This window comes from Neopsephotus bourkii, unplaced genomic scaffold, assembly GCF_033783945.1.
Source record: "Neopsephotus bourkii isolate Nb327-2 ecotype Australia unplaced genomic scaffold, CSIRO-AGI_Nbou_v1 NB_1768, whole genome shotgun sequence".
Taxonomy (NCBI): Eukaryota; Metazoa; Chordata; class Aves; order Psittaciformes; family Psittacidae; genus Neopsephotus; species Neopsephotus bourkii.
The window spans coordinates 11,856,837-11,872,024 of NW_026902242.1; the positions used below are offsets into that span (position 1 = coordinate 11,856,837).

Here is a 15,188-nt window from a genome sequence, read left to right on the forward strand (position 1 = left end):
ATATTTTGTCTCTGTAGCAATCGAATGTGAAATGCTGACATTGCCCAATGGAGACTTTTCTCCCAAGAAGGGTAAATACCGCAATGGAGATGTTGTGAAATTTACCTGTACAAACAATTACGTGAGAGTAGGACCTGCCTCTACTCAGTGCTATTACTTTGGATGGTTTCCATCACCACCTGTGTGTAAAGGTAATTCTTCTGTTAACTTTGGTAGGAAATAGATGAAAATGCTTGGGTCCTAAAGTCTTCTGTGGACACCTATAAACCAGTCTTGCTCCCAGGAAAAATTATCCCATCTTTGTCTCTAAAAGGGCAGGAACTTTGGATCATTTCATGTGTTTTGCTGTTTTATGTGAAATATCCTGAACAGTTGAACTTTCAATGCTGAGCTTTCAGTTAGCTTTAGTTACACCAGCTGAAGTTTGGCAAGAACTGAAAGTGAGCTGGTAAATGAATTGTGCAAAATTCTGCTCAGGTTATTGACTATAATGTGTGCAAAATTATTTTTTTTTTTTTTTAAAAAAGCATAAATAATGTGCAATGTGGCAGCCAGGAATGATTAGTCTGAACACTGTCCTCTCTTACTGTATCCTAAATGTGCTACATTATGCCACAGCTTAAACGCTGATACTCGTCAGATACTGTACCTTCTGTACCTTTTTTTGATCACATGACACTGAAAGAAAAAAAAATGTTTTGGAGATGACACAGAGCTAGTTATTATTAAAAAAGTGGGTTGGTTTTATCAACCACTTCTTTTATCATAGCAGGCAATTGACAGTACATGGAAATAAGAGAGAAGAGTGAGCCAGGATCGTGCTTATCTGTTTATGATCTCCAGCCCAGCACAAATCCAGATATTCAAATACATAAGCCAATGACCTGTTGAACCTCTTCTACTGATTTTTCTTAACTTTAAATTACAAGTTCAATCTATTTTGTGTTGCACTTCACATAAAACTGTGCTAAAAGTACTGAGTTAGTATGTTAGAGCATAGATTTGATCTCTTGATTTCAGTGAACGCCAAAGGATGTGGACCTCCACCTGAGATTACCAATGGAAGTATTGCTGATACCTCTGTGAAACGGTCTCATCATGGGGACAGAAAGACATACCAATGCAACAGTGAACTGAAATTGGTTGGATCAAAGGAAATAGAATGTGTTGATGGACAGTGGTCATCTCCTCCCTCTTGCATTGGTAATCTATGTAACCCATACTTGTGAGAAGTCTCTAATTCACTGTAGGCTAATACTTCAAGAATATTTTCACAACTAAAATTACATATTTGCAGGTATAATACATTGTGTTCAAAATCGCATTATGGCTGAAAAGTAAATACACACTATGTAGTAAAGCCAAAACCTTATTAGTAATATAGTTGAAATCTTAGCAGTCCAATAAAATAATTGTTGCGATTATAGGAAGAAAATAAATACATAATATAGAAAGAATAATTATAAATATATAAATAGTACAGAATATCTACGCAACGCAAGCAATTTATAGTATACAATTGCAATTGTTATATACACACTTTCTCTTATTTACCCTCTTTTCTGGAAGAAAGTACCCACTTTCTGTGATGTCATTAGATAGCATACATCAAACCTGAGGGTACAAGTGTCAATGACAGGAGCTAAAAAAACTGCTTGTGCAAAACTACTCTTTGCTTGTTCAGACAGCGTCTCAGAGTTAAAGTAGGATGGAATATTCAAGCAGAAAATCTGTAAATACAGAAAGTAATTCAGGTCATTCTTATGGCACAGGATGATCTAACAGCACAACCAGTAAAAGGTGCAGGTTTTATAGACTGGTGTACTCTGTCCCTATACATATACATTCTGGCACATCTTCTATGAGCAACACTGATGGATTAAAACTGTTTAGCATGGAGCAGAGGCTTGAAAGAAGAGTGGTCCAAACTTGAGTTCAGATTCAGTTTTTGAGTTTATCATGGGTCTTCCCTCTCCCTCATCCAGAGCAGGCGTATGCCCTTTTTCCCCTTTTGTGCCTTTTTCCTGTTCAAAAAAACTCAATACTCCCTTGCTGCCCTCATGTGTGCTGCCACTACCACTGCAACACTGACAGCCCAAAGCAGGAACCTCCCTGTTGTCACACAGAGGTGACAGCGCTGCAGCCCTCTAAGTGATGATACTGTGGTTTTCAGTTCTTGTAATAGTACTAACTGCAGGTGCACATTACAAATGTGTAGCTGTATAATCAAATATAATTTTGACTGATGAGATCCAGGTGAGCTGGATTGATCCCGCTCAGGGATCCGCGTGAGCTGGATTAACTGAAGGTTTTCTTACACTTTAGGGTTTATATAACAATGAAAAACAGATTGGGGAAATTACTGTTAGCTGAAAGTAGTTGTGGAGCATGCTGTGGAGTTACCACAGTGATGGAAAAGGAAGGGAAAAAACGGGAGAGGGATTTAGTACACTGACTAAAGGACATACGTACTCCAGCTGCTGTTACAATTAATGGGAGTAGGTTTGCCTCACGAAATGCAAATATAGTTATTTTTATTTAAGTCCTTTCAGTATTCATATATGCCTCCAGTATTATTGTGGAATACTTCTACTGTTTTCAACAGAAGACAAAATGCCATGTGGATCTCCTTCCTCTATTCCGAATGTTGTTATTCATCAGGAAGACCAGCCGCAGTTTTCCCATGGTTCTGAAGTAATGTGTGGATGTAAAGAAGGCACTGGCAATTCTGAGGAAATGAAAATAAAATGTCTTAATGGGGAGTGGAAGCCTTTACCACTTTGTGTTGGTATGCTACGTCCATACATAATATTTCTGTAATGTTTCAGGTCTGAGTGAAACATAAATCTATTTAAAAGTTGAGGAATTTCAGGTAGCGATACATAGCCAAAGGTACTATAGTTTTATGCATCTCAACTAAGTCCTTCATCCTGGAAAGGCTCCACACCTACAACTCTGTAAGCGCTCTGAGTAGGTTTGGTGAAGGGAATGGACACTTGCACAGCGGGTAAAATCAAGTATGGGTGTACGGGTGTACGGGTGTACGGGTGTACAGGTGTACATCCTTGGTATATGGTAGCTTTTACCCATTTTCCAGTGTTCCTCCCTAGTAACAACCTTTCAGAAGCCTTGGGACATACCTGCAATAAGGTAGCATGCCTGCTGCGTTAATTACTTGTAGTTTAATGTCTCTTTTTACTACTTTGATTTTTGAAACCCTACTGGGAATTAAAAATTACATTAGTAACCAATGTGCGCTAGGCTTATCTCATCCTCACCATTTTTATGTGGATTAGTCCTTTTTGTTTCTGATCAACAGTTTTCTCTTTTTTCGCATCTTTCCATTTAGTTTTGCAGTGCGTAAGTTGAATGAAAGTAATGCCTTTTGCAAAGATATAAACCAAAGCCTTTTCTTAAGAAAAAGAAAAAAAATTACATTAGAGTCAGTAATTTAAGAAAAAATCAATACTGGACAAGAATAACTCTTGCCCGTGAAAAATCACTCTAGCCAATTGCTTGTCTTTCTTTAACAGAACGCATACATTCAGTTCTTGGTTCCTCCTTTCTTCTGAATTCATTTTATATTCATCAGTGATTTGAGAGCTTTGTGCCTTTATTTACAATTAAGCTGAGGTTTGAATCAGGCATAAAAACCGGTCTGATGAGCTTTCACAATTGTCTTGTGTTCTGCCTCTCAGAATCACTGGTAGAGGGCGTAAGACACAGTTATGACTTAGCAACACTTCCACAGGAGATTGATACCTGATACATATACGATATGGAGTAGTACTTTCTTTATGCTCCTGCTTCTACAAGCTGTTTCTTGCTCATCTTACTATCATTTTATAGTCTTAGGGAAGAGAAGGATTATTAGGTTTTGTATTGTTTACTGCACTCAACAAAAGGGAAACTGCCAGCATAAAAATCAATGTTTTATGAGGTGGAGCAGCCTCATCTTTAGATATCTGGAGCAAGGAATTATTCTGTTACTGTAATCTAGGAATCTTAGGGGTTACCTCACAATACAGTAAAAAACACAATTCTTTCACATGGACATGCATTAGGAAACCAATGACCTCTTCATTACAGAATGCATGTGTATGTTTTGGTGTTTTTGCTCTTTTTGTTGATTTTTTTCAGATCCATCCCCTCAGTGTGTTCTTCCAATGGGTGTTGAGCTTCACAAGTCAAAAAAGGAGCCTAGGTCCCCTGGAGTTATACGTTACACATGTACAACAGGTGACAGAAAGATTAAAAAAGCAGCTTGCGTGTCTGGAAGATGGTTACCGGAGATTGAATGTACAGGTATGGCTTTAGATTTGCACATAATTTCTTCTTTTTATGGAGGAATGATAAATGCCTATTATTAAACCTCCTTAATGTCACTGTGTCACTAGTCTGAAATAGGAATGCTTACATATACACTTGGAAGTGTGCTTACTCAGTGATATGCTAAGGGATAATAATGAATAATTACGGCAATCATTTAAACAGTTAACTGGGTTTAGAGATGCACGGCTTTAGTGAGCCAGACATAGTTATGTGTATTCTGGCAGTGGAACAGTTGTCACTGCCACTTCTGATGTGAGGAAAGACTCAATGGCAAATTTAAGCTCAGTTCTTCAAAAGGTCTTTACTGGGGTGCAAATGAGAGTAGCGCATAGCTGAAGCTCAGGCCAAAGTTCCTTTATTTTCTGGAAGCACTCAAAGCTTTTCTAGTCCTGATTTTGCCCTTTTTTTTTTTTTTCCGATTTCCTCCTATTTTTCCCTTTTTAGCAGAATATTGCCTGTAGAAGGCATGACTGTGAAATAATCATCAACTCACTGCCTGCTTTGATTATGCCAGATTCATGGGAAATGATGCATGGAAATGGGAGAGGTAGACAGAGAGGCAGTCACTCAAGGGAGCATTCCATTTCAAAAACAAGTTTTCTGGAGCCACTAGAAGCAACAAACCAAGTGCTGGAGGTCTCCAAATCTCCTTCTGAGATCTACCTTCTTCCCTCCCTTTTTCTCTCCCTTGGTAGGAGCAGCCCTTCATTCCTTGAACGGCAAAACTGAAGTTTATTTCTTTGTTTCCATTTCTGATTCTTATTTAGCTCTGTTACCAGAAAGTCTGAATAAAAAAAAAAAACAAACCACAAAGTGAAACAAAACAAAACAGGAACCTCAAGAGCTGGTCCAGTTTTCCTAACATAGTTCACTATAGAGAGGAACATAGAAAGCACACAAGACTGTGCAGCTGTTTGTAAAGGAAAGGAAGGACTACAAAAAGCTCCAGCTTTAACTGGTGTAAGCAATGGTCTTCTGTAAGTCGGAAAGCACATAAGCATCTGAAGGCAGCTCTGGCGTTTCTGAAGCAGAACAAAATGATCATGATTGATATTCATGAAAGCTTGAGATAGCTACTGAAGTATTACCTACTGCCAGTGTTTTCCTGGTTGTTTGTCTTGTAATCTGCAATGAACCATTCTACTTTATCTTATGTTTTGTTATAACACGAGTATGTGTCCTTAGCTGAGGAAAGCGCATGCCCACCTCCACCCCAGCTGCCTCATGCTCAACAGACAACAGTTGGAAGAAACTACAAGAATGGGAGTAAAATAGCTTTTTCGTGTCTGAAGAGTTTCCAGCTCGTTGGCATGAATGAAATAACATGTATAGAAGGGAAATGGCAATCACCACCTCACTGTGTGGGTCAGTAGTGGATTCTTTTTTCCTATTTATTTTGTTATAAATTTCTGTGTTATGCATTTACCATCACCATTAACAGGGGAATGGTAGTGTTTATGTTAATATTATCATGAGCAGGTAACTGCAGAAAAGCAATAGAACGAAGCTGCTAAAGAAAGTGCAGTTAAACAACTGCTGAAGAGTAAATCTTTTCATGTACACATCTATCTGAGGTCAGAAATGCAACTTTTAGGCAGACCCTCAAGAGCTGTGAGTTTATTTGTTTGTTTAGTATGATGCAGAATGGATTGGCACAGTTTTTACTGGCGGCCTTTAATAGTGTCATGTTGAAAATATCAATATTATTTATTATTTAGTTGTAGTAGTAGCAAACTTTGGTTTGGAGTTGAGATTTCGCTTTCAGTTTTTTCAGCTTCACAGAGATCTAATCCATTATATGTATCAGGAAATACATTCTGATACTTGATTTTTTCTCTTTTTGATTTTGATTTTCATGTTATCACAAAACTCCACAGAACATTGGTATAACTTTATGAATGGTGGAAAAACTTAATGGCTATCATTCTAGAAACTCACCTTCAGTGTCCCCAAACAAGATAATGTCTCTTCTATTTCTCTGCCTATGAAATGTTCCCTGTTCTTCATGCTAAGCTGTAACTGTACCTCTTTGCTTTAGACTGGAAATGGCTTTAATTTGGTTGAAAGGAAAAGAGAGAAACCCCACATAGAAGGGAAAGGAGAGAAAGGTTTTGCTCTGTGTATGTTATCTATTTCTTCATCTTCCTTTCAAGCCAATTAATTTAAGTTTAGGTTATTTCTTTTTCTTTCCACTTTTAAGACAGCACATGCCATTGGGATATTGTCTTACATTTATTCATCTGTGTGTTCTACATATATGTTTTAGAAAGACCCTGTTTGCCACCACGACCCATAGAATGTGCTGATGATCCCAGGATGGAAAATGAAAACTTAAAAATTAAAAAAGAAGGGGAAACAATTTATCTGGCTGGTGCCAGACTAACGTATACTTCTCGTCCTGGATACAAGTTAGAGGGACCATCAGAGATAACGTGTTCTATGGGAAGCTGGACTTCAGCTCCTACGTGCTTGGGTAATATCAACAAATACTTGGGGTTTTTTTAAGTGCATTTAGCCATGAAATAGTAATAATTTGAAACAGGAGGTTCAATAGTAAGTGCCAGTAACTCCTTATTTTGCTATGGAATTGTATCAGCATCATGAAAGTCTTCAGAGCAGTCGTGATTGGATATAAAACTGATGTTTTGAGTTCAGTTTAGCTGTTAAATTTTCTCTCGTACTCATGCAAGCTATGTTCTGTTCATATCTCTGCCAGGTGGGCCCTGGACACATCCTCACAGTGCAAGGTTCTGTTTACTACACTAAAGCCTAGGAGCTGCTTTGGTGCTTCAGTGGTGGAAACCTCTTCAGTGTAGTAGGGGACAGAAGACTTCTTTATTAAAATTTTGCCTGACATGGTTAGGAATAGGATCTAAATATTTCAGTGACTGAAGTCCATGCCTGTTTAGGGGAATGATTTATTTAATCTTCCACATGCTACCTATTACATGAAATCCACTGTTGGCAGATGACTATGAGGATGTTAGAAAAAGCTCACTAAAGCATCTGTTCGGTGCAGACAGTACACTCATTCTATGTCTATCACACTAGTACAAGCATCAGATTTCTGTATCTTTACAGAAATGCCATGTGGAAGTGTTCCAAAAGTTGCCAATGCTCAGACAGAAGGCAGAAACAAGGAAGTTTATAAGCCTGGTGAAACAATTCGCTACCAGTGTGATGTGGGGTTCCTGATTGTTGGCCCTCCCGAAATTATTTGCAGAAAAGGAAATTGGACAGGACTGCCCATTTGTGAAGGTACAGGTTCTGCTTCTAACTAGTCCATGATCCTCCTTGGTCTTTCATGTTGTGAATTAAAATAGTTTCAACTCGGGAATGCAGGTGAGTCTGGCCAATAGAGACACAAAGTGGCTTGCTTTGGATGGGCTGCTACCAATCCTCTTTTCCTGGCTTCTGAGAAACAAAAAGGAGGGTCTATCAGCAAAGAAATGTTTCCTCTGTGGGCAAAACCTAGTAGTTGAAGTTCGTCTCTCTGCTGAAATTAGGCAGGCAGAGGATTATGGAGGAATGGACGCAGGCTGCAGAGGAGGGGACTACTGGTAGGGTAATGTATCTTATCTTCACATCGCTAAGCATGTCAGTTGCTGAAAGTTACCTTCAAACAGTAAAGAAATCACTCCACTCTACAGCGCTTTGACACACAATCCTGTACAGTGCCAGTCAGCACATTCGGTGGATCTCTGCCAATCCTTTTCTCTTTTAGTCGCTCTAGGCAAAAATAGTGCTGTGTGGCAAAGCAGTGCAGAATGAAGACCATAACATCTTACTCTGCTAGAAAATGGTCTATAGTACACAAACTGCTTTTATTCTTCAGGAATAATAATGCTCTGGAATGCAACACCTGTGATTTTCATATTGCTGCTGCTCTACTCCTCTTTCCAGATGTTACATGTGGAGCTGCACCTGAAATTCCCCATGCGTACATCACAAGCACTCAACAGGAGAGGTATCTGCCCGGTGCCAGAGTGCACTTTGAATGCGAAAGCAATTTTCAGATGATGGGTGGAAATTATGTCATGTGTACAAATGGAGAATGGTCACAAGCACCAACTTGTAGAGGTAGGAATCTGTGCTTTGGTATCGCCTGTTAGCACAGAGGGGACTGTTTCCCTAAACACTAAAGACTTTTTTTTGTACTTCACTTTGTGTACCACAGCTCAGTACTTGCGATTCCTTCCTTGAGCATCACTTGACTTTACCTTGGTGCTTCTAGAAATACTGGGGATCTTTTCATCAGTGCCAAAAATGTCTTGGAGAAGCAGAGTCTAAAATGTGCTGCTCTGTCATTCTCCTGTACGATGCTGCTGTTTCCCCAGAGGCTGCCATTTCAGCCTTCCTCTGTAGAAAGACGCATGAGGGCTCCTCTGTCCTGTCCAAACCCGCCAGGGAGCACCTGAATGGAAGAAGCAGTAAGGGAGGGAAACGCTTGTTCTCCTCCAGGGCTCCGCTCTGACCAATGCAGATCCCAGCAGAGACTCAGATCTAAACCATGGTAGATCTGCTGGGGCCATGAAGTGGGAAGAGTGCTTCCGTGACAAGGAATCGTCAGGAGCTGTGCTCCAGTCCCCTGCCCAAGTCCTTGGCTGCACAGGGTGAACAAGAGCTCTTTGGCCTCCGCACGTCTCCGTGGAGCTGGCTGCGCTCACCCCCCCCCAAGCAGCGCTGACGAGCTCATCCAGTGCTGCCACTCCTCCAGAGCTCTGAGTTCCACAGAGCACCAGCTCGGTGCTACCCTGTGATTTCCAGGCATTCCAGGGCTCCCTGGGGAGGGATGTGGGCACGTAGGAAGGCCGGTGTGGCTTCTCGTGCGGCCAGGTGTAGCTACAGAAACACTGGCTGTTTCTGGAAGCTGTCGTTGACCCTGCCTTCTCCTGAGGGTCCCAGAAAGAGAGCTCTCTGTCGCTCCATTGCTACCTCCACAGGGAGCTCCTGGAGCTGTGGCCCACCTGAGGCAGAGAATCCCAGCAGAAATAGGAGCAAGGGTGCAGAGGGGAACAGCTCAACCCCTGCAGCCGTGAACGCAGCCGTGTCTCGTTTCAGATGCGACGTGTAAACCTCCTCCTGAAATCGCTGGCGGGAAAGTTCAAGGTGTTAAGAAGTCGAGGTACTTGCCTGGGGAGAGCGCTCGCTACCAGTGCTGGCGAGGTTTTGAGATGAGCGGGGCTCCCACCGTAGTGTGTTGGAACGGGACCTGGACAGAGCTGCCGACGTGCACAGGTGATTTCTCTCTCTTTCCATACAGTCGCCTGTGGGTGAGACTGTCCTGGAGCTGACGCCGGGGCGTTCACTTCTCCCATTTCAGTCTCATTGCTGTGCACAGACACAACGTATCTGGTGCTCCCAGGAAAAAAACCCTTTTGCTGGGCTCTGTTCACATGAGTTTTCCAGCCGGGAGACCCAAGTGGTTTCAATCGATAGGGACACATCTGGAGAATTACCCTGGGGCTGGGAGCGGTTGCTGGCCAGGCCTGATTTTGAGAGGCAGCCCTTGACTTCCTGGGCTTTCTCTCTCATTGACTGGGAATTTCCTTCCAGGGAAAGGTGGGAAATGTGGCTCGCCTCCAGTTATTGAAAATGGAGACATTCTGTCCTTCCCCATGCAAGAATACCCGGAGGGTGCAACTTTGGAATACAAATGCCCAGACTTCTATGTCCTGGAAGGATCTCCGTCTATCACCTGCACTGATGGGCAGTGGACAAGCCCCCCAGTTTGCCTAGGTAGCCTGAAGCACGTGTTTTTTGGGGGGAAAAATGCTACATGTGTTGAGCCTGTATGGAATGATGACACTCCTCTTTTGCCTTTTCAAGTGGCCTGTACAGCATCTGAAGAAGACATGAGCAGAAACAATATTGAGCTGAAATGGACCAGAGGAAGAAAGCTGTATTCCAGATCGGGTGACTTTATTGAATTTCGGTGTAAAAGAGGCTATATGGAGGACCCAGCCTCTTCCCCATTCAGAGTAGAGTGTTTGGAGGGGACATTAGAATATCCCCAGTGTAAGCCAGCAAGTAAGTCATCTCCTCTTTGGGCAGAGCTTAGGTGCAGTGCTACTGCATTTTCAGTGCTGAAGCCACGGGCAAAGCCTTTAGGTTTCCTGGGAGAATGCCTTTGGGGAACCAGGGTTTGGGAGCATCCTGCAAGCTGCAAGCGGTGAAGGGTAGTGCTGTTGATGGCTGTACCTGAGCTGGAAAGACTGCCTGGCAGAGGGCCCTAGGGCTTGTGCCAGAGCACCAGCATTTCCAGAGCATCGGTTATCCATTATGAGGTCTACGGGCAAATAATGAAAGTACTTTTTTCAGGGGACTGTAGACTGAATGAGAGGTTGATGGAAATGAACCATATTCGACTGCAGTCATCAAGCTGGTCGAGTCCCTCTACCTTTGCCACTGGGGAGTATATTTTATTTGAATGCAAATATTTTTACCGGCAAGTTTCACGCCCTGAGAAATTTAGAGCAGTGTGCCGGGATGGAGTGATCTCGTATCCTACGTGTGAATGTAAGTGCTCCGTGCCCAGGACACAGCAGGGCTGCATGAGGGAGCTTTGCTGAAATTACCTGTCCACTGCTGTGAGGAGCCCCAGCGGTGCGTGTCAGGCTTGGTCTTCACGCTTTTTCCTCTTGTCTCTCTTTCAGACGCAGGGATTTTTGGATGAATGGAAGTGGCACAAAAGCTCTGACAGTGAAGGATTCCTCAACCGACCTTGTGATTTGAGCTTAATTTTCCTGGCAATTCCTGTTCTCTTGTGTTTTCTTTGCAGCTTAGGCAATATTCCATCTTGGAATCTGCTATGGTTTTTATGATCGGATGATTGTGTTTGCATTTGTTTCCATTTTGCCCACCAAAATGGTTGTGTTTGCATTTTATCCAGTCTGAATTGATCTCATTGTTAGTTTTATTAACCATCTTGTCCTGAAATAAGCTGGCTTTGGTGGCATATGGAGACAGGAATTTAACTCTTTAATATTCATGTGGAGTATTAATACAGACTAATTTCTCTGCAAAGAAAAAAAAAATACCTTTGTTGTTTCCTTTGCTGGATGGTAATGGATATTTTGAAACAGCTAAATCTCTGCTTTGACAGTCCCATAACCAAATATCTGGCCATATTGTCTAGATTGTGATGTGAAGATAGCAAAGTTAATCTGACATTGTGAGCACAGACAGGTCTTTTCTTGTAGGGACCTGGAGGGGAGGGAGCACTTCTGCTTAAGAGCAAATAAATTGACACTGAATGTCCTTTAGAACAATGGGCTCCCAAGTGGAGAATACGCACCACTTGGGGTTAGAAATTTGATCCAATGAGTTGCATGAAGAAAATATTAAAACTTATATTTATAATTATTTATTGCCAAAGCCAAAAAAAAAAATGATTTGACATTGGTGATTTCACTTGGTCTGCATGTGAGAGGGTTCCATGTCACATATGGTGCTGATGGGGGAGATCAGGTGCTCCACAGTGCAGAGCTGTTCACAGCAACACCCTCACTCATTCATTCACCTTCAGCGTATTGCAATGCATTGTAGTTTATATGTGCCCATTTAAGTGTATTTTGTGAATTACATTTAGTTTTAACAACACGGAAGATAACACATGAGCAAACAAGAAAGTGAGAAATCTGATGCTTCTAACACAAACTCTTCACGAGCCACATTATGAGGTAAAAGATATTGTCTCTCTAATCACACCTGACAAGAAATCAATAAAAAAAAAATATCAAAATTGTGAGGAAGAATATTTGAAATATGGATTTAAATCCATTGCTGTTAGTGATGAACATCCTACCCTGGCTATAGACAAAGAGCAGAGCTGGCGACCTGTTGGAAATACAAGAAAACTGTATGCAGTGTTAGTAACAGAATGAGAAGAATCTTGACAGTGCAAACATGAACAATATTAACCATTGTTATGAATACAGATAATACAATGAGAAACAGGATAGTGATCAGCTAACTCACCTGTACTGAAAAGTCCAAGTAAAACAACCATCATGAAATCCAAGTTGTACAAACGCGAACTCTTTGGAGCACCTCCTGTACTGCTGCACTGAAGCGACGTTGCTGAGTCCTCACACTTTTAAAGCATGTCTTACTGCCTTGGAAGGAGAGCAGAGCACTGCCCCACTGCCACCTCATTGCAGCTCCTTTTTGTTGTGAGGCATTTCGGGAATCCAGCTGCAACTCTGTTTTCTTGAAAATACCAGTGACAGCCATCAGCCAATGTAAACTCCCTATGAAGTTATGAAGTTAGAAACAAACAAAGAAACATAAAAGCCGAGTACACCACCACCATCTTTTCCTCTCCTCTTTCCCTGCTTCTAGCAAAAAGATACACTGGAATGACTTTCTTTGGTTGTGACCATAAACTTTCTAGCAAACAAGGATGTGTTTTTCTCACTGCAAGAATAGTGTTCAGATGAGTAGTTTCCCTACCACCAATGAATTAAAAGCTCAGTCTTTATTCAGTGTTACAGTTCAGTATTTATTTTGTGGGTGCAAGCGTACATGTGAGAAATTAATAAGAAACTTGATACTTTAATATGCAAAGCAGAATTAAGGAAAATTAAGGTAATTTTATGGCTTTACTCAGGTTACTGAGAAATACCAGTTTCAGGATGCAGGATGTCAAGAACAGTTTGATTTCTTTTCTAAGACAGTGAAGACAGGGCTCTGGCTGTGATGACCCTGGTGCAGTTCTTAGCATGGATGCAAACTGTGACTGTGACAAAGTATCTCAGATCCATGCTTTGGTTTCCAATCTATAAAATGTATAAAGCTTACTTGTGCCCAAGAGACGTCTTCTGTTATTAATAAAGTAAAGGAGTTGCTTTATATTAATGTTATTGAAAAGAGAAATAGTGCTTTGTTATGGTAGTGCAGACAGCGAGTGACAGTCCAGCAGAAATTTGCTCCTACTGCTGGTTATCTCAGTCTAAATTTCAGCATCAAATGAACCCATAGATTACACAGCTCTTTGATTGACATTTTTGCACTCAATTAACCAATATGAGCAGCCAAAGTGTTACAGATAGTTCAGTCACATAAACAAAGGCTATTCTCATTCACATCTGCTGTCTGGTCACATTTTCAGAGACAGCATATGAAAGCTTCCCAGGAACCTCATGTATCCGTAGAGGAAAATGCAGGAAGAGTTATGGAGCTAGTTATCAGTGAACCCTTTTTTGTTGTTACTAGATGGCTGGCTATTACCTGTGAAATAGTGAAGAAGTGGACCACACCACCTAAACGTACAGACATTGATTTTCTTTCACTCTAGAGACTGTCTTGTATTTTATAATGTAATAAAAAACAGCATTAGGAAACACTGATCAGTCAAATAGCTTGGTGGTTTTCATTCACTTAGGATGGATGCTGCAAACATTTTGCTCAGGCTGTTCAGAAGACTGAGACAGAATAGGGTTTAGTTCATTAACAAATAAACAGTCAAAATGCTGCACACAATCATAATTCTATGCTTGTCTGAGAAAGCCACAGCACCATGCTTTACACTCAGGTAGGCAAATGATAGGCTGCACAGTTCTGTCCCGGAGCACAAGAATTCACAAATCACAGGGTGGACACCTCTGGAGCTCATCAGCCCTCATTCTCAGGCAGGGTCACCTGGAGCAGGCTGTCGAGGACCATGTCCAGAGTGCTCCTGAATATCTCCAAGAAAGGAAACTCCACAACCTCCCTACGCAAGAGAAGTATTTACTGAATTTCAGAAGGAATCTGTGTTTCGATCTGTGTCCATTGCCTCTTGTCCTGGCCCCCTGAAAGGAGTCTGGGTCTGTCTTCTCTGCACCCTCCTTTCAGGTATTTAGGGATATTGATGAGATCCCCTCTGAGCTCCCCTTTTTTAGGCTAACCAGCCTTCTTCAGGACAAAGAATAATTTGTAGGCAAGGAAACTAGTCACGACCACCAGAATGCAAAGGTAACTTGTCTTCTAGTTTTAAAAACAGCCTGTGAAGAATCAGATTTTATTTACTGCCAAAAATAAGCTTCATTTTCTGTAAATGTTATGCATCTAGTAACATTTAGTGCACCAGTGCCTTTTCAGTTCTTCTTATAACACACCTGAAAATATGTTCTCACTTTGTGATTTGGAGCTGTCGGCACACCTTCCACCATCCTGGAAATAGACTTCCATTGCTCTGCTCTTCCTAGGCTCACAGTGATGTCACAGCTGAATGATATTAAATGTGGATATGGTATGTGAGTCTAACAGTCCCACTGCTTTCAAAGGGAGTTTGGGGTAGACAGCAGTTCACAGCCTCGAGGTGTTCGTCCCATGATTATGCTGAGAAATTTTACCTGCTTCCTGCTGACGCTTAAAGAACTTCAGTCTTCTCCTTTCTGGTCTTAGACGTGTATGAAAGTGTTTATACCTCAAAATTAAAGGAGAAAAATAAAAAAAAATAATTTGGAATTCTAGTTCTGAGCAGAAAAAAACCAAAGGAACATCCCTTATTTCAATGTGAATGAAATGCAGCTAAATCAATCTTAATGTACCACATCTGCCACCAAGCATCAACAGCAATAGCATCTGCAGTGCTATATGGCATCCATCCGTATGCCTGCATAAAACAACTAAGTCAAGGTGATCACAAAGAGCTTTTTGATGGCATTAGTCAACCTGTCAGACAGCCAGCAAAATATCAGTCAAGAACAGATCAAATTCTCCATCAGATTATCAGATGGAAATATTATCTCTAAACATGCAAAACCCTCTCCTCATTTATCACAATTATAAAAAAAGTACAGCCACTAACTGGTATAAATTTGAGATTATTTGAGTGATGCTGATTTTCTTGAAAATATATATGCTTCCAC

At 41.2% G+C, this 15,188-nt stretch overlaps 2 protein-coding genes across 4 annotated transcripts in view; one reads left to right on the top strand and one right to left on the bottom strand.

Annotated features, from left to right (window-relative positions):
* Window positions 1-11,177, top strand: part of CFH (complement factor H) — a 31,267-nt gene extending 20,090 nt beyond the window's left edge. For 2 of the 3 annotated variants that reach the window (XM_061379034.1, XM_061379036.1), the window contains 13 exons: window positions 18-191; window positions 1,021-1,203; window positions 2,606-2,788; window positions 4,141-4,305; window positions 5,518-5,697; window positions 6,599-6,805; window positions 7,414-7,590; window positions 8,236-8,412; window positions 9,394-9,570; window positions 9,889-10,071; window positions 10,162-10,362; window positions 10,654-10,851; window positions 10,989-11,177. In XM_061379034.1, the coding sequence (XP_061235018.1) occupies window positions 18-191; window positions 1,021-1,203; window positions 2,606-2,788; window positions 4,141-4,305; window positions 5,518-5,697; window positions 6,599-6,805; window positions 7,414-7,590; window positions 8,236-8,412; window positions 9,394-9,570; window positions 9,889-10,071; window positions 10,162-10,362; window positions 10,654-10,851; window positions 10,989-11,008 (2,225 nt within the window). In that variant the 3' untranslated portion in view covers window positions 11,009-11,177. The remainder of the gene's footprint in view (window positions 1-17; window positions 192-1,020; window positions 1,204-2,605; window positions 2,789-4,140; window positions 4,306-5,517; window positions 5,698-6,598; window positions 6,806-7,413; window positions 7,591-8,235; window positions 8,413-9,393; window positions 9,571-9,888; window positions 10,072-10,161; window positions 10,363-10,653; window positions 10,852-10,988) is intronic. The other variant, XM_061379035.1, reaches the window with a different exon arrangement.
* F13B (coagulation factor XIII B chain) overlaps window positions 1-15,188 on the bottom strand; it is a 301,636-nt gene that overhangs the window by 262,257 nt on the left and 24,191 nt on the right. The gene's annotated exons all lie outside the window — the stretch shown is intronic.